This window comes from Lithobates pipiens, unplaced genomic scaffold (genome assembly GCF_037356315.1).
Source record: "Lithobates pipiens isolate NorthernLeopardFrog02 unplaced genomic scaffold, aLitPip1_a1.2 Scaffold_10, whole genome shotgun sequence".
Classification (NCBI taxonomy): domain Eukaryota; kingdom Metazoa; phylum Chordata; class Amphibia; order Anura; family Ranidae; genus Lithobates; species Lithobates pipiens.
Genome location: NW_027507686.1, coordinates 216,186,870 through 216,210,562, shown reverse-complemented (window position 1 = coordinate 216,210,562; position 23,693 = coordinate 216,186,870). Strand labels below are relative to the sequence as shown.

Genomic DNA, 23,693 nt, shown 5'->3' with positions numbered 1-23,693 from the left:
TTGGAAAGAAAAGGAGACGGCACACGTTGATTGTAAGGTAAAATAAAGAGGGTGAAATCCTTAACATATAAAAGGAGAAGAAAAGGAAAGTGAAAGAATATTAAAATAAAAAAGCACACACCTGATGTTGTCTCGGTGGAGTACTCACCTCCCATGGGATGGAGGCCACTCAGGGAGTTGAGGTTGCTGGACGTGGCTGTCTGTTGGAGGAGCTGCAAATAAAGCTAGACATTACACCAAAACAAAACAAGAAGGAGAGTGAGGGCTCAGTCCGGTCTGGGGATAAAGTCTACACACCACAGATATCCACAGGGTGTACAAGAACAAGAGTTGTGAGTGGGAAGGGGTAGGGGCGAGTTATTAGAATGGAATCAGGCAAAAAAAAAAAATATACATTTTTTTTTACATCACAGCAAAAATAGTGTTAGGAAAACACTGATCCACCACACCGTGCATGGGGGGGGGGGGGGGAGAGAGAGAAAAAAAAAAAAGACACCTCTATAGAGCAGATTTATGTAAACTGGTACAAAGAAAATGGCTTTTTCAAATTGGGCTTGATGTGGACTAGCATAACATCTGCAAATCAGCCATTTGCAAGCTGTATTAAACACCCAAGGGCCTTTTCACATGGGCGCTCAGTCTAGATCCAGCCTGAACCACAATGTATGTCTATGGGTGGGCGGATGTAAAGGGACAATCATCTGTTTACATCTGCCTACATCTATGTCCATTCAAGTACATTATATTTTATAAAACGTAACTAGGCTGCACACTCTTCTGTTGAGACGAATCTGTATGGATGTAAACGTATGCTGTCGATTTAGTTTATGTCCGTTTTTAGGCAAGAAACCTCCATTTGCCCTGTGCATTCTTGTAAAATTCAGAGATAAAAGGGATTTATCACAGACTCTTAAAGCAGGGCAGGGAGCTGCAGTTACACACTGTACAAGAGCTGTGAGAGGGGATTGGAGGGAAGGGACCCCCTTCACATAGCACGCAGGAACAGAGTTGAGGATGTCATTCACAGGCTGTGTGCTGAAGCTCCCGCCGCGCTTACGTCGGCAGAATGGCACGGCTGGGCAAATGGGTGTGCCCGAACGTCCCTTTAAATTTGCCGCTGAGCCATTGTGTGTGCTCCGCTGGCACCTCCGTGAGTCGGGTCACAGGTCCCGCAGACTATCGCCGTGGGGATACCTGCAATCGTCTCACGGGGAGGAAGAACGGGGAGATGCTAATGTAAGCAAGCATCTCCCCATTCTGCCTAGTGACACTGTCACTGATCTCTGCTGCCTGTGATCGGGAGCAGAGATCAGTGATGTGTCAGATGTAGCCACACCCCCCCACAGCTAGAAACATGCCTCAGGACACACTTAACCCTTACCCTGCCCCCTAGTGGTTAACCTCTTCACTGCCAGTGTCATTTACACAGGAATCAATATTGTGAATCATTTGTATAGCACCGATTGCTGTATAAATGGTCCCAAAAATGTCTGATGTGTCCGCCATAATAAAAAAATATTAATAAAATCGCTGATCGCCATTACTAGTTAAAAAAAATTAAAACTATCCCTATTTTGTAAACGCTATAACTTTTGAACAAACCAAATGCTTATTGCGACTTTTTTTTACCAAAAATATGTAGAAGAATACGTATCGGCCTAAACGGACTTGTTTTTAAATATATTTTTGGGGGATATTTTTTATAGCAAAATGTAAAAAATAATGTGTTTTTTTTCAAACTTGTCGCTTCTTGTTTATAGCGCAAAAAATAAAAAAAAACGCAGGGGTGATTAAATAACACCATAAGAACGCTCCATTTGTGGAGGAAAAAAGGATGTCAATTTTGTTTGGGAGCCATGTCCCACCACCGTGCAATTGTCAGTTAAAGTGACGCAGTGCCAAATTGCAAAAAGTGCTCTGGTCAGGAAGGGGGTAAAATCTTCCAGGGCTGAAGCAGTTAAAGTGATAATAAAGGGAATATATATCTATTTTCTTTAAACAAACAGGTCATACTTACCCTGCTCTGTGTAGTGGTTTTGCACAGAGCAGACCGATCCTCCTCTTCTCAGGTCCCCTGCAGGTGCTTCTGGTACCTCCCTCCTGCAGAGTGCCCCCCAGAGCAAGCAGCTTGCAATGGGGGCATCCGAGCAACTGCGCTCCTGAGCCTCTGCTTTGTGTTCATTCACACAGAGCTGTGGACCGACCCAAGGCTCCTGTGCACAGCGTTGGAGAAAGATCAGGTTCAGGTATTAGAAAAGGGGGGGGGGGGGGTTCTCCTGCACAGAGAAAGTTTACTTTCATGCATAGAATGCATGGAGGTAAAAAATAAAAATAAAAAAACTTTGAGCCTTTAGAACCATTTAAGCTGAACTGAAGATGGATGTACAAACTGAAACGGCTTTTTCTTAGCAAAAACGTGACTGAACGGATGACACCCATGTGAAAGGACCCCATGAGGCTTGCTTAAAGGGACTTGTGCTTATCCTCTTGTTATCCAACCTAACAGTTTAAATAGCAACTGTGAAAATTAATATTCAAGATGTACCTTCTTACTTTCCAATTCTACATCCTTCCTTTCCCCATTGACTGGAATTATTTTTTTCAGCTGGCTGACCTCCACTAATACAAAGAATAGATTCAGCAAATCTTTAAAAGCGGAATGATGGAATTGTATTCAGGCAATTTTAACCAACAGAAATAAGTTGAGGATTACCTTTACAATAGTAAAAGGCGTTTGCTAAAGAGTTGTGACATGTGAGGGAACGATGAAGAACTTGCGTTAGCCTCCATGCACATATATTGTTAGAATGGATAGCAAGAGGAATTGCATTGGTCACATTCAAGGGGTTGTAAACCCTCAAGGTATTTCACCTTAATGCGCTTTTTTTTACTTACACAAACCCAGTCTTTCCAGCGATGGGGACGAGCACACCAGATCCAGCCGGTGTCTTGGGTCCTGATTGGATAGATTAATAGCATCGCAGCCATTGGCTGACGCTGTTGTCAATCAAATAAAATGACGTCAGAGTTGTGGGGCCCGAGTCCTGCTGTTTGTGTCAATAGACGCAACAGCAGCATACAGGAGCGTGCCCACACGAGTGCCCAGAGGGAGAGTGGCTCTCCAACTGGGCTCTCAAGAAGAGGAGGCGCAAAGGGCCGCCGAGGGACCCCAGAAGAGGAGGATAGGGGCCACTCCTCCAACCAACTGCACAGAGGAAGTATAACATGTTTTGTTGTTTTTTTTTTTTTTTTTTAAACAAACCTTTAGATAGCCTTTAAGCTCTTGCAGAGCTTCAATCTTTTACAGGCAACAAAACTCATTTGGAAATCACCAGAATATTCTGATCAAGAGATTTCTGTGCCAAAAAGGTCAACTGGCCTCAGACGAATTTACATGCCAGACAAATGGATGATTTGAGAGGCTTTAGTGATGTCAATCAAGCCAAATGTTTTTCACCTCTGAATCTGGTGGCTAAAGGGGTTTTCCACATTCAGAAACAAAATGTATTTTTCTACATTGTAGAATAAACTGAAAAGCCACAAATTATGTGGGTAACAGCCAAGCCTCACCTTTGTTCCAGCTTTCATAAATCACCCCTTTGAGCTCACTCATTAATTCAGCACATCGAGCAAAATGCTAACAGTGTACTGTACAAAGCAACCAATCAGAAAACACCATGCACTGCACTCAAGACATTAATACAAGTGAATCCTGATTGGTTTTAGGTTTGTGTATTCTGCCCTTTGAACGGTTTAGCGAACACCACTAACATCATATGGACACCTGCACAAATCAACTGAACACATAGAAATGGCAAATGGCCATTGGATTGCTACTTGTGTGGGTGGGAGAATCTATTCAGTTTACTTTGATCAGCCCACTGGCTGAGTGTGAAAAAATGAATCTATGGCCAGATTTAAGGAGATTGTTATCAAGCCAAATAACTGAATGAAGCACTGGTTAAGCCTCCATCACATAAGAAATAAATGAGGTGCACAAATAGCCACATTCACATGTAAAAAGGTTATTACTGACATGAAAACTAAGCTCTATTGAAGAGTAAAGCATATCAGAGGAAGATGTCTAGATAGGGAGAGCTCTGGCTTTGTCTCAATTAGCACTAGTTTCTCATGTGGTTGATACATTGGGCTGAAACGCTCTGATTACAAAGAACTGCAACAAAAAGAGGGTGGAATACCTGTATGGGGGAGACCTAAAGAAGAGCCCATCTAGTTACATTGCTTTTGTCTAAATCTGCTCAGAATTACTAAGGGGTCTGCATTGGAGCCAGGTGAAAAACACCTAATAAAAAAAAAATATAAATAAATAAAAACAGCATCTTTGTGATTTTTTTTCACTGCATTAATCACTGTGTATTGATAAAAGTAGCAACTCTGGCATAGGCTTGTGACAAAAGGATTTTTCCTTAGACTACAGATATCGCATCTTGGGTAACACCCTGGTGCTATAATTCATGGTCTACTTATTTATTTATTTATTTTTTTTAATCTATTTCAGGCCTCTTCCTCAGGATAAAGTTCTAGATGTCTAGCTCAAATGTAGAACAGGTGTCCATAGATGTTCTGTGGCAGGAAAATGGCACCGCAAAGCCAAACAAAACTCAAGCAATACTTACTGCTAAGTACTGTGGTGCCAGACTGTTCAGTCCTGCAAGATTCCCCCACACAGAAGCTGCATTTATTTGCTGCATCTGTTGCTGGAGCTGTTGTGTCATTCGCTTCTGTTCTTTGTCTTTCTGTGTGTCTGCAAACTTGACGACAATCGGAGAGGAACACCCCTACAAAAACAAAACACCACAGTCAGATCCAGACAACTGTTCCTGGGGGGGGCTCTAAAAACAGCCAGAGAAAATTGAGCAATAACTGAAACCATTGTGATTGTCTTACCTCCATGGTTTGTGCTTGGTGCATGGCTTTGATTGCCGTCTGTGCCATAGATCTAGTTGAAAATGTGATAAATGCACAACCTATGGCAAATAAAAGAAAGAAAAAAAAAACACTAAAACAACTTTGTCCATAACAAGTCATACTTTAACACTGCAATTAAACAAGCAATGCAAAATCTGTAATCCTACTTACCCCTGCTCAACCCATCAGGTCCCCGCAGAATTCTGCATTCTTCTATTTGCCCAAACTGAGAGAACATAACCCGGATATCATTCTCATTAACCTTCTTAGACACCATTCCAATAAACAACTTTCTGTCTTCAACTGCTACAGGAAAAGTACCAGAAAGACAGTCAGGGAGGGCACACAGGCTTGCTGCAAACAATTAGGCAACAGTAACAGTCAGCAGAGAGATACTAGCCTTTCAAAACAAATACAATGAAACAACATGTGATGTAAACAGCTAAAATGAAATCATGTGAAAATCTAAGTTATGTATACATTAATGTAATCAGTTTAAAGTACACGTCAAGCTTTTTTTTTTTTTTCATTTTTAATAGATTAGGGAGCATTAGAACGTTCAGTCTGCTGCTATCCATATCCAATATTAGTAAATATTTTAATTTTTATTATATCTTTTCATGTGACAACACTGAAGAAATTTACTACAATGTAAAGTAGTGAGTGTACAGCTTGTATAACAGTGTAAATTTGCTGTCCCCTCAAAATAACTCAACACACAGCCATTAATGTCTAAACCGCTGGCAACAAAGGTGAATACACCCCTAAGTGAAAATGTCCAAATTGGGCCAATATTTTGCAGAACTGCCTTAACCTAATTGGGCATGGAGTTCACCAGAGTGTCACAGTTTGCCACTGGAGTCCTCTTCCCCTCCTTCATGAGCATATCATGGAGCTGGTGGATGTTGGAGACCTTGCGCACCTCCACCTTCAGCTTGACAATGCCCCACAGATGCTCAATAGGGTTTAGTTCTGGAGACCTGCTTGGCCAGTCTATCACCTTTACCCTCAGCTTGTTTAGCAAGGCAGTAGTCATCTCGAAGGAGTGTTTGGGGTCATTATGTTGAAACACTGCCTTGCGACTCAGTCTCCGAAGGGAGGGGGGGGGGGTCATGTTTTGCTTCAGTATGTCACAGTACATGTCGGCATTCATGGTTCCCTCAATGAACGGTTGCTCCCCAATGCCGGCAGCACTCATGCACCCCCCACCCCATCAACCTCTGCAGCAATACTAGCAGCACTCATATGTCTATTTCCCAAAGACAACCTCTGGATATGATGCTGAGCACGTGCACTCAACTTCTTTGGTCGACCATGGAGAGGCCTGTTCTAAGTGGAACATGTCCTATTAAACTGCTGTATGGTCTTGGCACTGTGCTGCAGCTCAGTTTCAGGGTCTTGGCAATCTTTTTATAGCCTAGGCCAGGGATATGCAATTAGCAAACCTCCAGCTGTTGCAAAACTACAAGTCCCATGAGGCATAGCAAGACTCAGAGCCATAAGCATGACACCCAGAGGCATGATGGGACTTGTAGTTTTGCAACAGCTGGAGGTCCGCTAATTGCATCTCTCTGGCCTAGGCCATCTTTAAGTAGAGCAACAAATCTTTTTTTCAGATCCTCAGAGATTTCTTTGCCATAAGATGCCATGCTGAACTTTCCGTGACCAGTATGAGCGCGATCACGCCAAATTTAACACACCTGATCTCCATTCACACCTGAGACATTGTAGCACTAACAAGTCACGACACCGGGGAGGGGAAAAAGGCCAATTAGGCCCAATTTGGAAATTTTTACTTGGTGTACTCACTTTTGTTGCCAGCGGTTTAGTCATTAATGGCTGGGTTGAGTTATTTTGAGGGGACAGCAAATTTACACTGTTATACAAGCTGTACACTCACTAATTTACATTGTAGAAAAGTGTAATTTCTTCAGTGTTGTCACATGAAAAGATAGAATAAAATATTTACAAAAATGTGAGGGGTGTACTCACTTTTGTGAGATACTGTAATATACTATACACATATATATTAGTAGTGCACTGGATGACCAGAACCCCTTTCATCTTTTATGCAAGGAAGGAATCTAGTAGAGTCCTGGACATCAGTAGTGCTTACAAGTTCTAATCCAGGGGTCTTAAACTGGCAGCCCTCCAGCTGTTTGCAAAACTACAAGTCCCATGAGGCATTGCAAGGCTGACAGTTACCAGCATGACTCCCACAGGCAGAAGCATGATGGGACTTGTAGTTTTGCAACAGCTGGAGGGCCGCCAGTTTGAGACCCCTGCTCTAATCCTTTCCCAATCCAAAATGAAAAATAAAAAAAGTTACACTTGGATGTAAACAATTAAATCAAGAACACAGTTACCGTTTTGAGTATATATGCATGTATAAGTAACAGTTATATTTATGTGATCACAAATATGCTACCTGCTTTGTAGAGCTGCACACTAGCCATTTCACTGCGTAAAGAGCAAACCTGACCTTAAAAGCCCCTGAATAGAGCAAAACAGAGCTAACTCAACAGCCACCTAATGGAACCTGTCAGAATTGGACTATGTAAATTCCATTGTTGCTAATGGCAAATGCCCCAGGCTTGTCATGACCCCCCTTTTTTCTACTTGGCGACCAGGATATGCAAGTGCATGTTAGGTGTCAGGGCTCTCCAAACTACAACCCTCCAGCTGTTGCAGAACTACATGTCCCGTGAGGCTTTGTAACTGACATTCACAGACATGACTAGGCATGATGGAAGTTTTAACTCCTAAACAACTGGAGGGCCATAGTTTGGACACCCCTGTTCTAGGTTAATGACTAGGCAGTGAAAATGTATATAAAAAGTATAGCCCTGGAAATTTGCATTTAAAATTACAGTCGGCAATGATGGCTACCATTTATGTCCCTGAAGATTTCTCCCATGTATGGATACTTGCCACAGTCTCAGATGACCACATGGACAATTTTATACGAAATACAGAAATCAAAATATAAAAAGCATGTAAAAAATATTAGGTTAAAATGTTGAAGCCTAGTCAGAAACTGCTAATAGTTAAACATTAAATCTCCTATGTTTAAATGTATTTTTTTTTTTTAGGTCAGCTTTACAACTTCCCGTTTCACTGTCATGCTTCTTGGACAATAATAGTTCAAAGAGCAGGCAGTGTAATATGCCTTCCTGTCAACCCAATGCAGATGCACACACCATGCACTAAGAAGGGACACCACCTCTCACAATTATTTGCTGAATATAACTATAGACTTTTTTTGTAAAGCGAATAGTGTGTGTGGTATTAGATATCATATTATTATAATATTATTCAACTCCAAAAAGTGCTGCAAATGAAACCAGCATATGGCTTGGAGCTACAAATTTGGGAGCTACTCAAGTTACTGAGACCAGAGCTTGCCATCACCAAGAGGCTTTAAATTCATTTAAACAAGTCCCTAACTTTGCAGAACACTGCCTTTGTGCTTTCAAAATCATAGCTATAACACTTCACAATTGCACATTATAAATAATGGATAAACCTATAGTACGAATAAAGATCACGATTCTCACAGCTCAACATCATCTTTCGCATTATATAAAAAAAAATTTGGCTAACTTTACTGTTAAATTTATTAATTCATTAAAGTGTGTTTTTTCTCCAAGACGGCTGCACAAATATAGTGCGACAAAATATTGCAACAACCGCCATTTTATTCTCTAGGGCCTCTGCTAAAAAAAAAAATGATTATAATGTTTGGGGGTTATAAATTTTCTAGCAAAAAATATTGATTTTAACTTGTAAACAACAAGTGTCAGAAAAAGGTTTAGATTTTAATTGGTCAAACTTTCCTTATTTATAGACTGAAGTTCATTCCCTTTGATCTAAAAGAATGAAGAGTTACAAGACTAAGCGATGTCAAACTTGTTAGGCCTCCTGGAGATATATATCTATAATATTATATATATCGAGATTGTGTGTGTGTATCATATATATATATATATATATATATATATATATATATATATACACACACACACACACACACACACACACATATATATATATACATATATATATAAAATATATATCTCTATATCTATAGTGTGTGTATGTATATATCTACATATACATACCCATATACACACACATTAATCGTGCATTTCTAGGTAATAGTAAAGGCTACACTCACAAAGCAAGAGAATGAGAGAAAAATTGAACATTTATAGCTTTTAGCTTTACAATAACTGCTCATTTAAAAAAAAAAAAAAAAAAATGGTTATTTTTGCTCATGGCTTAAATCTGTACAGGTGGCTTTGTCATCAAAAAAGTGTTAAATGACAAGACAGTAGGAATTACAATGGCGACAGACCATGAGTAATGAGCCTGTGAAGAATGCAGTATTCAGGAAAAGCAGCAAGCACAAGACACATTAGTTACCCCCCTAGGCCTCATGCACACTGGGCGTATTGTACTGCATACTAGCACATTATTGCATAAACCCGCAGCGGATGTTTTAAAATCTCTCTTGAAGACTTTAATACCACTTTAGGCTACATTCACACGATTAAGGCCAGTGCCAATTGTAGCAGCAGGAATCTTCTGATTTTGCTGCAGCTCTAAGCGGCTAGGTGAGGCTGCAAGCCCTGTTCACTATGACAGGTCATCGGTGTCCGCAACTAATCACCGGCTGTGCAGACAGAGCTGCAGCAGTAATCAAGTTTCCTGCCGCTACAATTCGCACTGGACTTAATCACCAGTGTGATTGTAGTTGTAATTAGAGGAGCACAACACAAAGTATCAGAAAACACCCGAGAAGAGCTCAGAACTAAGTAACATACCATTATTCTTCTCACTGTCAGCCGGCTTCATCTGAATTGGATGATGCATCTAAACACAGAAGAGGAAGGAAAAATAGGCTGGTGAGATACTAGAATTCCTGATAGTACATTCACAGATAAACACGCTGAATAATTTTCACTAAGTGCTGAAATACTCACCCCAGGAAGTATCTTCATGTTATGCAAAGCATTTTGTGCTTCTAACGCTGCTTTACGTGTGTAGAAAGTGATAAAGCAACAACCTTAAGAGGAGGGGAAAAAAATAAATAAAAAAAAGTTAGTGCCGGAGGAGACAGATGTTTGTAATAAATCCTGAGTATATGAGCACACCCATGACCCGTACACTCATCAGAACAATTCTACACAAGACCTCAATGATCAAACCAACAAGGAGGAGTGGTCAGGATGTGGGAGAGCACCGTTTCTAAATCCCTTTAGAAAACAAATTTGAGTGGTGGCAGCCAGGGAACATTGGGAAATAAGAATGACCATATAAGAGAGCCTGGCTGCTCTCAAAGCAGAAGATTGTTTCTCTTCAATGGCCACTGGCAGAAGCAGGAAAATCTCTGGTTAAATGCTACTATTTACAGGTTGAAGAGGAAATGAACTCAGGAAGCCGCGCTCTAAAGTAAGAAGGCAGAGTGAACAGACTAGTCACCGGTAATGCCTGCGATCTCACCAAATCTCCCTCTAACTTTCATGAGAACAGCATTCAGAGGCAGCAATGCCTTGGGTCTCACACTGCAGATATACAACTATAAGCTGGAGGCATAGATAGGAGTGTCCAGGCACACACTCATACCAGGAAGTGGGCTGCTTTTTTTCCCAGGAGGAATTTGAGACAAAATATATGTTTTTGAGGGTAATGCTTAGGCACAATCAATATTTGTAGACTTTCTCTACAACATAGAAAGTTCACTTTTTAGGTTCAGTTATACTTTTGGGTAAAAAAACAGCAAGCTTTTGAGACATCTCAGGGTTACACAAGTGTCAAAACAGCATCTAGTCTCAAAAGTTTGCAATTTTTATTTACTCAATTAAAATACCTTAATACAATAACTTTCTATTTCCTTTTTTCCTGTCAATCATGCGAAGAGAAGGTGTATAAAAGATATCCCACAGAACATAAAAATCTAACACCCCCATTTTCCATGCAGTTTAAGTACACTCGACTGCTCTGAAAATGCTAGATTCCCAGATGCAATCATTTTCTAATAGCTATAAAAAAAAAAGAAGTCTGATTTTTTTTCATGTTTTTAAAGAATCATACTTACCTAGGTGTAAGCCGATGCTGCATCTACCCCCCCCCCCCCACCACCACCAGCTCTAAGACTGAGAACGAGCGATCAAACACCGCTGATCACTCAGTGCGCCTGTCGGTCACTGGCTCTCTGCTTCTCTCCCCTGAGCTCACTGGAGCGCTGGGCTGTGGAGGGAGCGGCTGGCTCAGGCTCTTAGCAGTTTGCTGAAAGGCTGAGCCAGTTGCCAGTCCAGGGTTCTGGGTGGATCCCACCAGTAATGAAGGGTTAAAAGTGATCAGTTTTTTAAAATTGTGTTTTAAGTACCTTTTTAGGAAAGTTTACTAGCACATTTTTTTTTTTATTGAGAATTGACACACAAGTTACAAACCCGAAAATCGGTATAAAAACGTACAACGAGGAAAAAGAATACATTATACATCATGTAAAGAATTTGTACAATCTTCTCCGGTAATATCAAGGTAAGACCAGTGGAAATCCAGGTTCAATAAATCAGTCAGTCAACGTAGCAAGGTAACCACAGTAGCCCCATCGGACCCTCCCAAGGGGGAAGGGGGGGGGGGGAGGAGTGGGGCAGGAAAGGGGAAGACGAAGGGGGGAGGGGAAGAGAGGGGGGACAGAACAAGGGAGAGAAAAAGGGGAGAGGAGGGAGACCATCACAGACGGACCCAGCAGTGTCATCTCTGGTTCCTTATGTATCCTCTCTATCCCCTCCCGTCCAGGGCAGCCATATGCCGTCAAATTTCTTAGGACACTTCCTGCTTATACATGTCATTTTGTATAATGGTAAGGCCTTATTTATGATGTCTTCCCACAAAGCCACCGAAGGGGGGGACACAGAAGTCCAGCGAAGGAGAATGGCCTTCTTGGCATAATAAAGCAAATACGCTACCAGGAGTTTGGAGTAGCGAGACCGCTGGTCCTCCCCCTCAATGCCAAGAAGAGCCAGCTCCGGGGACCGGGGAAGGGACAAGCCAAGTCGCCCATTGATGGTGTCGAACACCGCAGTCCAGAAGCTAGCCACACTAGCACATTTTTTAAACGACACAAAAGTGAGATTAAACCTCTGCAAAGTGAGGGGAGTTGCCCTCTTTGCTGTGACTGGAGTAGATGTACCCACTGGAAAATGTATCCTCACCTCTTGTTCTGGTTACAACTCTAATATTTTAGCAATGGTGCCCAGAACATAGAGGGAGAAACTAACTAGCAGGGACAGACCACAAATATGAAAATAAAAATAAAAAAAATAAAAAATTGTAAGGGTTCTAATACGTGCACCAAAACCAAAATAAATGATTTGGATATACATTTAATTTAAAAGCAGAATTCCTGGACATACAGGCAGACAGAGCTGTGGGATGTCAGTGTAATTTGTACACAACACAAGTAACTGAATATGACTTTGTATCAGCCTCTTGCAATCCACTGCACAACATAGCTCAGACTGGGGGGGGGGGGGGGGGGGGTAATAGGAAAGAGTGCGTTGCAACAGAGATTAGCTCAGTGTACCTGTCCCGATGTCCAATCACAGGCTGGAGGAGGGATAAAACCTGTGCTACTTAGCAGCAGGGGAGAATCAAGTCTCCTGCCCTGCCAGACAGTACTGTGCTGTATGGCAGAACTATGCAAACCTCAGAACTAGATGGACATAGATACAAGTCCTTTGGCTGGTAAACAGCTTGGCTATATGTATTTTATAAGTACAGTTAGCCATTTGCTTAGAGCCCCGCTTTAGGCATCGACATTACTTATTTAGGTATATCCCTCTACAACAGGGGTCTCCAAAGTGTGGCCCTTTGCTTGCCTTTATCCAGCCCTTGGGGTTACAAACCAGTGTGGCCCTTGGCTTGCCTTTATCCAGCCCTTGGGGTTACACCCAGTGTGGCCCTTGGCTTGCCTTTATCCAGCCCTTGGGATACGCCCAGTGTGGCCCTTGGCTTGCCTTTATCCAGCCCTTGGGATATGCCCAGTGTGGCCCTTGGCTTGCCTTTATCCAGCCCTTGGGATAAGCCCAGTGTGGCCCTTGGCTTTCCTTTATCCAGCCCTTGGGATACGCCCAGTGTGGCCCTTTGCTTGCCTTTATTCAGCCCTTGGGGTACTACTCTTCCAACTGACACCAATGATGGGGCACGATTTTCTTCCACTAATGCCAAAGCCTGAAGGACAGTAAACTGGTCCTTGTTAAAGTTTGGAGATGCCTACTATACAACATGTAATGTAAACCACAGCTTTATGACATGAGCACAACCTCACTGCCAACAGGAGGGTCAGAAATAGTCAAGACACCTACTAGACCTCAGCTTACCTTTACTCTGTGGAGGATTCTGGCTTCTGTCTCTCAAAATGTTTATTTCATAGACGGCGCCATACTGTTCAAATAGTTCCCGCAGTTCTTTTTCTGACCAGCTGCGAGGGATCTGTCCCACAAACATTTTGATGGAGTCGGGATCCGGGTGGTCTGGATGGTCCATGGTGCCGTTCATCTTTTTTGATCTGCAACAGAAGACATCGTTGGCTTCAAAAGTCTCACACAGAAAAAAAAAAAACTCCATCTAGCAGGAGCGACAATTTAAATGTTCATGAGTTAACAGTGCACAGAGAGTTAACAAAAGCTCCACATTAGGAGTTAATTTGGTGTTATGTATGGGACAAAATACAGCACACACAAGAATGTGAAAAGTCAGCAACTATCGAGAAAATGGCCGTCTCCGCTACAAGATCAGACAACTGCATGTAATCAGAGCACCAGACACGCATACCTATGACCCCAGAGACAGGTGGAGGTGAATTAGCTGCTTAAAATATAAAAATAAAAAAAAAAGTGAAGTCACACTTGAATCAGATGACAAAAAGTGACAAGGATTCCATGAAAAGGCACAGAAAAAAAAAATATTTAAAGCAGAGATACCTCTTGAATCTAGAGGGAGACGGCTCAAAAATGACACTTACACAGGACTGGAATTCAGAGAGCAATGATCCACCATCATCTCAGGCAGGAAATCAAGTTTAAATGAAGCCATGGTCTGTCTAATTTGCCCCCCTGGAATAAACACAAGCAAGACAGAGCTCAACACCGCCCCGGCAAGCTCAGAGAACAGATGAAGACACTACACAGAGCAGCAGGACAGGGGGAACATAGCACAAAGCCCCAGAGAACACACACTACGAGGCAGAGACGACAAGCAGAGTCCTCAATGAACCCAGCATTGGACAAGACAGACAGAATGGACTGGGAAGAGGCACAAGGGGTGCAATAAAAGTTTGTGTTCACTTTGAAAGGGGGATGTTACCATGTGAAGGGAGGCTCAATATGGGCACAATAAAAATGCTGATGCAGGGTGCTTGTTTTGTGTGTTTTTCCCTGGCGAAGCAGTACTGAGTGCAGCATCAGATAAACAGAATGTCAGATCAATAGAGATAGGGCTGAGTGACAGAGCGGAATGGAATAAAGAACGCCCGCTTGACTCAGCTAGGGTGGTAGAAGCATCACCCGCCACACATAGGACCTGGTCACACAACCCCCACCAATAACGCAGGTCAGGTTTGCAGGACACCTTTATATCGGAGATCAGATTTTTCTCCTAACGGGTCAACCAAAACAGATTTCACAGTCAACAGCCTGTTCAGGTGTTTCTAAACCAGGAATTTACAAGGGTTCCTCAAACTGAAATCCCTGCCTAGGTGTTCTGTTGTGGACATCTTTTGTCTCAATTACAAAAATTCTGCATGTTCTTGCTTTATCTATTAACTTCCAATGTTATCTGAAGGGCCCTGAATAAGGCCCTATGGAAATACAGCCCAGTTTGATTCATGGTTTGCCACAACCATACACAGAATCATAGGACAGGAGGCCGCAGACCTTCAAGCAGAATGTGAAGTTTTTACACAGGAAAAAAAAAAAATTATACACAATATCTGATGATCAACATGCTTCACAGGGATTACCTGATGCACGCAACATACATATTTTTGCACCACTATCGCATGCCATAAGGCACAGATGAAAATGGAGTCTGACTTATTTTTGCTTTATGAAAATAAAAAAAAATGGTTACGGTATATCAATTATGCAAACCTTCACCTCCCTCAACCTCTCTTGCTGCTGCTTGGCTGAAGATAAACCTGTGCTAAACTACTCATTTGATCTATTCATTGTAACATATGATCTATTCATTGTAATATATGTCACATTGAATATATGTTTAGTGTGTAAGTGCCACACCTTTATCATTTATTGCATTGGATCAGTGTATTGTCTCACTTAAAAAGTTCCCTATGTGATTTTTTGGCGACAGGTTCCGTTTAATGAGACATGCAGGGTCTAAAAGACTCTGCATGTCTCCACTGAATGGTATTCAATGCAGACTGAACTGCATTACATTCTCTCGCGGCCATGCTACCTAGGGAAACTGTCAACGGGGACCAGGAAGTGACATCATATACGATGCTTCCAGGTTAGGATGACGTGAAGGAGCGTGGATGTGCATCCACTCTCCTCCCTTCTACCCTACAATGCCTGCAATGCTAGACCCAGGCCTACAAATGGGCAATTGGAGCACATTAGCCACATGTGTGGAAGAAATCAGCGGCGCCGCCTGAATGATTCTGCTTGACAAGTGAGCACTGCTGCTAACCCGTAGAAAACTACCACCTGCCTGGCACCTGAAACTGCATGTGCTGAGTGTCAAGCGTTACAAATTGTGCATCCCTGCAACAATGAACGGTCTGACAAAAGTCCAAGCGATAGGACGCACCTGGGATTTGTCGAGCCCTTGTTATAACCGGATAGTAAACCTTGCTAGAGCAAAGGCTAATATAGCAGAATATAGAGGCTCTGATCTGCAGAGCTGGCCAACAAACTGATATAATGCAAAGCAGAACTATAGTGAGGAAATGGCTGATGAAATCCATATAACAAAGAGCGAACGGCTTCTGACTTGGTGTTACGCGAGTAACAAAAAAAAAATCTATTTTTGAAAAAACTGTTTCCACAGATCTATTTGCATTGATCACCGTTACTTGGGATATAACCAGTTGTACCAGATTGTCTGGGTAACAGTTATGTCCTGGAGGTAGAAAGCAACCCTGGCCTGTTGCCACCACAAAGATCATTACAACACCAGTAAAATCCATGTGTTAGATAAGCAAGGGGTGGAGGGTTAAGATTCCCAGTCCAATACAAAATATATAAAAATGAACTAAAAAAAAGCATTTTTTCCAAATAACTTTCTATGCTGCCTTCATGTTAATGACTTTACCTCTGATAAAAGTCCGGAAATATTTATTCGAGTAGCGATAAACCTCTTTGTACGAATTAGCCTGCATCCTGCACGGACCCCCCATCAGAATGTGTGCTCAATTCTACGGTGCAGGAGAGAACCCAACTGCCTACCCCTGTGGTTAATATTTGCTTTCAGGTCTACCAGAAAGAAATGTGCGGGAACCTCAGGGAGCTCCTTTTTCAATCCTGTGAGCCAGCTATATACAATAAAAAGAAATCCTGGGCAGACATAGAATGTGGATTTTAGCAAAAATTAAACATGAATGCATACAATATATTTTCTGCCATCTGTGCTACATTTGTGGAACTTTTCTTCACTTCCTGTCCTACTGACAAAAGGGAGTAACGCTCTAAAGTAAGGAAAATCCTCTCAGGCTGTTGCAGCAACCAGTGTCTCCACTGAAAGACTTCCCGTCTATTCCTGCTGCAGTGAGGACTCAAAAATTGTATTTTTCCCACATGGTTACAAGGAAAAAAAAAAATAGGGTGAATCAAAACACAGACAGCAGGATAAACCCTTACCTCACTCTTTTCAAAATTAGATAAGAGGAATTTGGAGACTTGCCTACAATCCATATCTTGGATTACAATACAGAACACTGGGTTATAGGCTTGTATCTTCAGATGACCAGACACCCCCAATGGGCATCTCCCTAAAACCCTACCACGCTACGTGAATCATGGACGGGACAGTGGCCTGCACCTTGTACTGTATGCCAAGATATGGAATTTACAGTTAAGTTAAACTTTCTTCCATCTTAATCGTACAATACAGTACACATGTAAAATATTCATAGCAATCAACGAGAAGGGTGGGCAACCATTAGGCCAGTGTTTCTCAAATCCAGTCCTCAGGCCCCCCCAACAGGTCACGTTTTCAGGTTTTCCATTATTTTTCACAGGTGATTTGATCAGTTTCACTGCCTTAGCAATTACCACAGCCGTTTCATCTGAGGGAAATCCTGAAAACATGACCTGTTGGGGGGCCTGAGGACTGGATTTGAGAAACACTGCATTAGGCAAACAGAACTGTGCCAATAGGCTCAACAAGGGTCAAAAACACCCATCTTCAGAGTGCCACTTCAAGAACCTTGTGGCTGAACTTTGAAAAACGGAGGACCAGAGCCCGGCCCTAAACAGCTGGGCCATAGAGGCCGATTGCCAAAATTCCCTGCAAACTACCTCCAATCTGGTGGAAGGGGCGTGTAAAAGTGAATAAGCTGATATGTCCTCAAGAGTGTAAGCTCTAGCAATCAGAATTCTTATCTTGTGTTGGTGGACTTGGCAGCAGGGTTTTCCTCGAGAGGTCTGGGGACAGGTTAAATAGGAAATCCATGCATCTGATTGAAGCTGTAGACCAGTGATGGTGAACCTTGGCACCCCAGATGTTTTGGAACTACATTTCCCATGATTCTCAACTACACTGCAGAGTGCAAGAGCATCATGGGAAATGTAGTTCCAAAACATCTGTGATGCCAAGGTTCGCCATCACTGCTGTAGACTGATGGCTCTAACTACGTCCAGGCAATGAAAAGGAGATTTTCTTTGAATACTTTTGGATTTTTAGGACTGTGTACTCATTGAGTTGGAGGACTGATACCACCCTGGGAAGATAGAATGGTCTTGGGTATAAGACAACCTTGTCTTTGGGAAGTATAAGGAACGGTTCCTTACTTTGGACAGACATGATAGTAAGCAAAAAGGCTACTTTGCAGGAGAGATCATCTAAGGGAATAGCCCTAATGGGTTCAAAGGGTGGTTTTTGCAGGACAGAGAACCAAATTAAGATTCCATAGAAGCGCAGGATGAAGCTACGGGGAGCTTAATGCAGGACACACCTTGAAGAAATGTTTTTACAAGAGAGTGAAGACAAAGGTCTTTGAAAAGGACCAAACTTAGGCAGGAGTGGTGGAAAAAATGTGCAACCTGTGGTGTGATCCAACACCTTGTTATCCATCTAAAACTGAGCTCTAAGTGGTTGGCACCAAATCCAAAAGGTTTACACTGTAGTGAATACAATTCAAATTGTATTCTGTCTTTTTACAGAGATATCCTGACTTACCTGTCCATGATGCTGGACTGTATATAAAGTCCAGGCTTCATCCATCTCATTGGCCATACAGCCAGAGGGGTTTTCAGGGATGGATCAAGGCCCTGGACCTGTATAGCACCTTGCGACTGACCACATGAGTAGCACTAAGTGCTAAGGTGAGCGTCCATGCAATATCCAGTGCCTGGAGCAACATTACAGGCCACCTGGGGTATCGTTCACAAGGTTTATTGAGGTTAAGCCTATCCAGGTTCACCACATCTATATGTAGCATTACAAGAAAGTGATGACTTGATTAAGGAATCCAAAATTCAAAGAAAAATGTAAAAATAGTTGAACCAGTGTTTTCTTCATGTACAATAGGTCCATCACTTTTGGAAACTATCATAAATCTGAAGATTCACAGCGGGGGTAGGGTGACCAGTGGATGTGTCTTCAAAAGCTTGTCAATGGCAGATCACCTGAAGGTATGAGGCTTTAGCCCAGGGTCTTAATAAGTTGCCGTGTCCTGTACTTCACTATTAGGATAAAGTGTTCTGGTTTAAGATCCACATTATACTGTAAGGCCTCATGGACACTGCTCCTGGTAAGCGGATGTTTAGGAGCAGTTGGGCATTTTTTTCAACTGCTCCTGAACTCTCCTGTGTTATCTTATCAGAATAATATGTACACAGGGCAATTTATATCGATTTGTAGGCAGTTGAGTTTAGAGGCCATTTTGGAATGCAAAAAAATTGGTTCAGAAGCTGAGTTTAGAGGCATTTCAAGCGCTAAAAGGCTTCTCTACACGCAGCTAAATGCGGTAACTCACATTTAGCCGCATTCCGTTTAAAGGCTTTTTTCATTTAAAAAAAAACAAAAAAAATAAATAAAAAATACGCTTCTAAAACGTAAACGCCACTAGACATGGCATATAAACATAGTGAAACGGACGTTTTAAACCTGGGTTACTATCTGTCAAGTTAAATGGTTCAGGAGAGGTTGTAAAAACGTCCCGTGTACATAAAGCCTTAATGTGTGAATAAATGAATACTGAAATGTTTTCACTGTTCAATGACCACTCAAAATTTCAGTCTGGATTTTGGTAGCCCAGCCTGTAAAATGTTTTCTTGGTTTACATTAAAGTGGTTGTAAACCCTTACAAACCACTTTGACCTACAGGTAAGCCTAGATTAAGGCTTACCTGTAGGTCTAAGAAATATCTCCTAAACCTATAACGCCGTAGAGAGCGGCGCGCAGGCGCACTGAGCGCGGCATTTCCAAGAATGGAGCTGCCGCGCGTGTCGACTCCCGTGCGCATGCGCGGGAGTGACGTCATCGCGGCTTCGCCGAATGACAGCGACGGAGCTGCGAGACCCCACCAAGAAGATGGATGCGGCGGACTACAGGGGACAGCGGCGACTTCGCTGGCTCCTGTGTCAGGTAAGTGACACATAATGGACTACTATGCGATGCATAGTAGTCCATTATGCTTTGCCTTTGCAGGGAATGAAAGAGGAAGTAAACTCATCAGAGTTTACTTCCTCTTTAATTTTCTTCTTTCAAAGTGGAGCTGCATCTAAGGCCGCTTTCACACTTCTCCATTGCAAAAACACATATGCATTTTTGGCTGCATTTGCGGTGCCTTTTGTGGTTGCCCGACATCAACCTGCGCCTTTGAAAAAAGGACACATTACCCAAAAAAATAAAATCAAAACGCGCAACTGTGGAGATGCATTTTCTATTTATTTCAATGGGAGGTGTGTTTTTGGTGTTTACCCCCCCTCCCCCCCACATGCACCAAAAATGCAGCATGCAGGACTTTTAAAAATGCAACTGACCAGCAATTGACTGCCCTTTCGAACGTGCATTTACTAGCGTTAGTAATCAAGGATTTTCAATTCCTTTCTCCTAATACCCCCCCCCCCCATTTAGCCCTGCTACGAGCAAGCAGCAGGGTTTGGAACATATGGTCGGCGTTCATTTAAAAGCGATATGAGTGTCTAACTAGCCACTGGATCACCTTTGCAAGCAGTGGTAAGGGATGCCCCCCTCCCACGGGCTGTCCCGTCCCACTGGGACACCCAATAATCCAGCTGGTGCTTCTGCTGGCTGATCATAGAGGCGAACCGCTCTGTCTGCCTTTGATAAAGGAAAAAAAAAGATCTCTTCCAGGTTCCCTGACACCATTACTAAAAATAAAATTGGTTTGATCAAATACTTTTCAAAGGCAGGAGAGATCTGGGGTCTTGTAGACCCCAGATATCTCCATAAAGATCTGTCACTGCTTATTGCTGTCACAAAGGGTGTTTACATTGTTTGTGACAGCAATAAAAGTGATCAAAAAGTTAAAGCGATAGTGTAAAAATAAGAAATACAAATAAAGCAATCAGTGCAAAAGATAACTCCTAAATAAACTAAAAACTAATGCAGCTAGCACAAAAGATCACATAATCCAAGTAAAATGCATAAGGTAAGGTGCAGTGCCAGAACAGGTCAATTATGATTGCAATTTTTAAAAGCAGTCACATAAAAGTCCAACAAGAAAAGGGAAAAGGACTAAAGGTCCCAGCAAGCACCAATAGGATTCCACGCGACAATCGCACAATTCAAGGAAGATAATGGTGACAGACCCTCCACCTTCAGAGCAATCGCTTCGCTCACCTTAAGTACTGGACCACTAAATTAACAGATGGTGAAATAGGCAGGTCCCTTCATAGGGTAAATGACCGAGGCAAACACAGGAACGCCGGAAGATTGCCCAGAATATACAAAAGGCGAAGCAAAAAACAACTCACTGTGGATCAGTTATAAAGCAGCTTTATTTTAAAAATGGTTTCTCACAAAACAGCTATTTAAAAATGGCATTTCCATAGCAGATGGCTGAGTGGTGTATAAGGCTGCATTCACACCTGAGCGTTTCAAAGCTGCATGTTTTTACCGCGATTTTGTTCAGGTCACCAATGTAAAAGGCAGAAAAACACCTGTAATCTGCCCCAAAGAAGCTCACATACTTTTTTGAGTTTGGGGTTTTTCAGGGGTTTTGCTTCAGGTGACAAAATGCTCAGATGTGAACAGGTGCAATTGAAACTAAAAGGATTTTGCTCGTTGAGCATTTCAGGAGTTTTACGAGCTGAAAACACTCAGGTGTGAATGCAGCCCAAGATGGAGGTCGGCAGAAGGAGATGTCAGTGCGATCCCGGCCCCTTATCACGTGATCAGCTGTCTGCCAATGACAGCTGATCATGTGATATAACGGATCCGGTAATCGGCTATTATTCCTCCTCGCGCTGATAGCGCGAGGAGAAAAAAAAAAAAGAGCCGATCACCGGCGGCTGTGATCGGGACATCAGTCCCGATCACGGCCAGCCCTGCCAGTGCCCACCTGCCCCCTCATCAATAAAGATGATTATAAATAAATAAGTGCCCCCCGTCAGTGCCCACAGTGCCACCCAGCAGTGCCCACAATCTGCCTCAACAAAGGTGCTGCACCCCAGTGCCACATATCCGTGCCCATCAGTGTCATCTACCAGTGCCGCCCATCAGTCCCATCTATCAGTGGTACCTATCAGTGCCCCTTAGTGCCACCCATCCGTGCCATCTTATCTGTGCCCATCTTTTCCCACCAGTGCCGCCTATCAGTGCCCACCAGTGCCGCCTATCAGCGCACTTCAATGAAGGAGAAAAATGACCCGTTTGCTAAATTTTATAACAAACTATTAAACATGATTTTTTATTTTTTTGCATCTTTTTTTTGTTTGTTTAGCAAAAAATAAAACTCCGAGCTGTAATTAAATACCACCAAAAGAAAGCTCTATTTGTGGGGAAAAAAATGATAAAAATGTAATTTGGGTACAGTGTTGTATGCCCGCGCAATTGTCATTCAAAGTGCATCAGCGCTGAAAGCTGAAAATTTGGTCTGGGACTGAGGGGGGTTTAAGTGCCCAGTAAGCAAGTGGTTAAGATAGCGGGGGGGGATTGCAATTTCGATTTTTAACGATCAATCATGCAGCTCTAAGTCCTGTATTGTGGGGTTTTTTGCATTAACATTAAAAAAGTTGTAAATATATGTTTGGGTGTTTTAAGTAATTTTATTTTTTGCTATAAAAGTTTAATGTCGCCATAAAGCCCCTTTCATTTTTGAAAGCCCTAGACATGGCAAAAAGCACAGCTGCCTAATAAACACCAACCGTTCATATTTTCCATTTTTTTTTTTTATCAGGGCAAGTAGAAACATTTCCACACCCCTGGTAATGCACTTGTGGTGCATTTTTCTGCATTACTTTACGAAGAGGTGTTACACGCATTTGTGGTTTATACACAGGCAAAAATAAATAAAACGGCAGCATGATGTACTTTAAGCGCTAGTAAATCAATAATAATACCTGTCATACTTACCCCTGTTCTGGAGTCCCTCAGAGGCACTGGTGGCTCCTTCTCGCATCGAGTTTCCACATGGGAGAAGCGCTCTCCTTGATGGACACCCATGCGGGTGCGCTCCCGAGTCCAGCATCTGTGTCCATTCACGCAGAAGGCAGGACTCAGCCAGGCGTCATCGGATTTGATTGACATAAGCGGGAGCCAATGGCTGCGCTGCTATCAATCTATCCAATCAGGACACGAGACACCAGCTAGTGCTTGTGTGCTCGTTCCCAGCCAGAGAAAGATCGGGGGTCAGTTAAGTAAAATATGGGGGGGGTCCTGCAGCACCACAGAAGGTTTTTCACTTTAATGCATAGAAGGAAAAAAATAAAAAAATAAAACACATGAGGGTTTACAACCCCTTTAATTGCATCTCAGTTGGACTAAAAATGTGGACGCAAAAAGAAATCTCAGTGAACAATAGATTACTATGGGTGAGGATTTGTTTTCCTATTGGTCCAGTTATCAAAACACATACCACACCAGAGTACCCTGCCATACACAAAAGTCGGCATCACCAAGGTACATATACATGAAATAGCTACTCAGGATTAACAATCTAATCTGTTGCATCATTCAAAGAAAGTACATAAAAACAGATTGTTACCTAATGATGCAATGTAAACAAACATCAACAGTCTGAGCAACTAGAATTGCACATTTAGCAGATAAATCATTGTGTCTGGCTAGTTTATTGACATTTACAAAGCCAAAAAGACTGTTGGCAAAATCGTTACCAGGTAGTTGGCCAAACATATGGAGTCAGAGAAATCACATTTGCTTAACATGTTTTTATTCTGCACCGGTTTCAGATTAATCAGCCTTCATATTTTAAAGCTCAATTGCAGATTGAGCAGCAACACCACTAGAGCACCCCCCCCCAACACATTCCTTTTTGTGTTACTGTTTGGGGTACATACCATTTTTTAAGGCTGTCTGATTCAGTC

The 23,693-nt window shown here is 42.3% G+C and overlaps 1 protein-coding gene across 11 annotated transcripts in view; it reads right to left on the bottom strand.

Moving 5' to 3' along the window:
- Positions 1-23,693, bottom strand: part of CELF1 (CUGBP Elav-like family member 1) — a 73,995-nt gene that overhangs the window by 27,823 nt on the left and 22,479 nt on the right. For 3 of the 11 annotated variants that reach the window (XM_077460975.1, XM_077460973.1, XM_077460974.1), the window contains 7 exons: positions 13,320-13,507; positions 9,915-9,997; positions 9,756-9,804; positions 5,101-5,283; positions 4,909-4,988; positions 4,638-4,799; positions 122-224 (listed from right to left, as the gene is read on the bottom strand). In XM_077460975.1, the coding sequence (XP_077317101.1) occupies positions 122-224; positions 4,638-4,799; positions 4,909-4,988; positions 5,101-5,283; positions 9,756-9,804; positions 9,915-9,997; positions 13,320-13,497 (838 nt within the window). In that variant the 5' untranslated portion in view covers positions 13,498-13,507. Of the gene's footprint in view, positions 1-121; positions 225-4,637; positions 4,800-4,908; positions 4,989-5,100; positions 5,284-9,755; positions 9,805-9,914; positions 9,998-13,319; positions 13,508-13,963; positions 14,116-23,693 lie in introns of those variants that run through there. The other 8 variants (XM_077460968.1, XM_077460966.1, XM_077460969.1 and 5 more) reach the window with 8 other exon arrangements.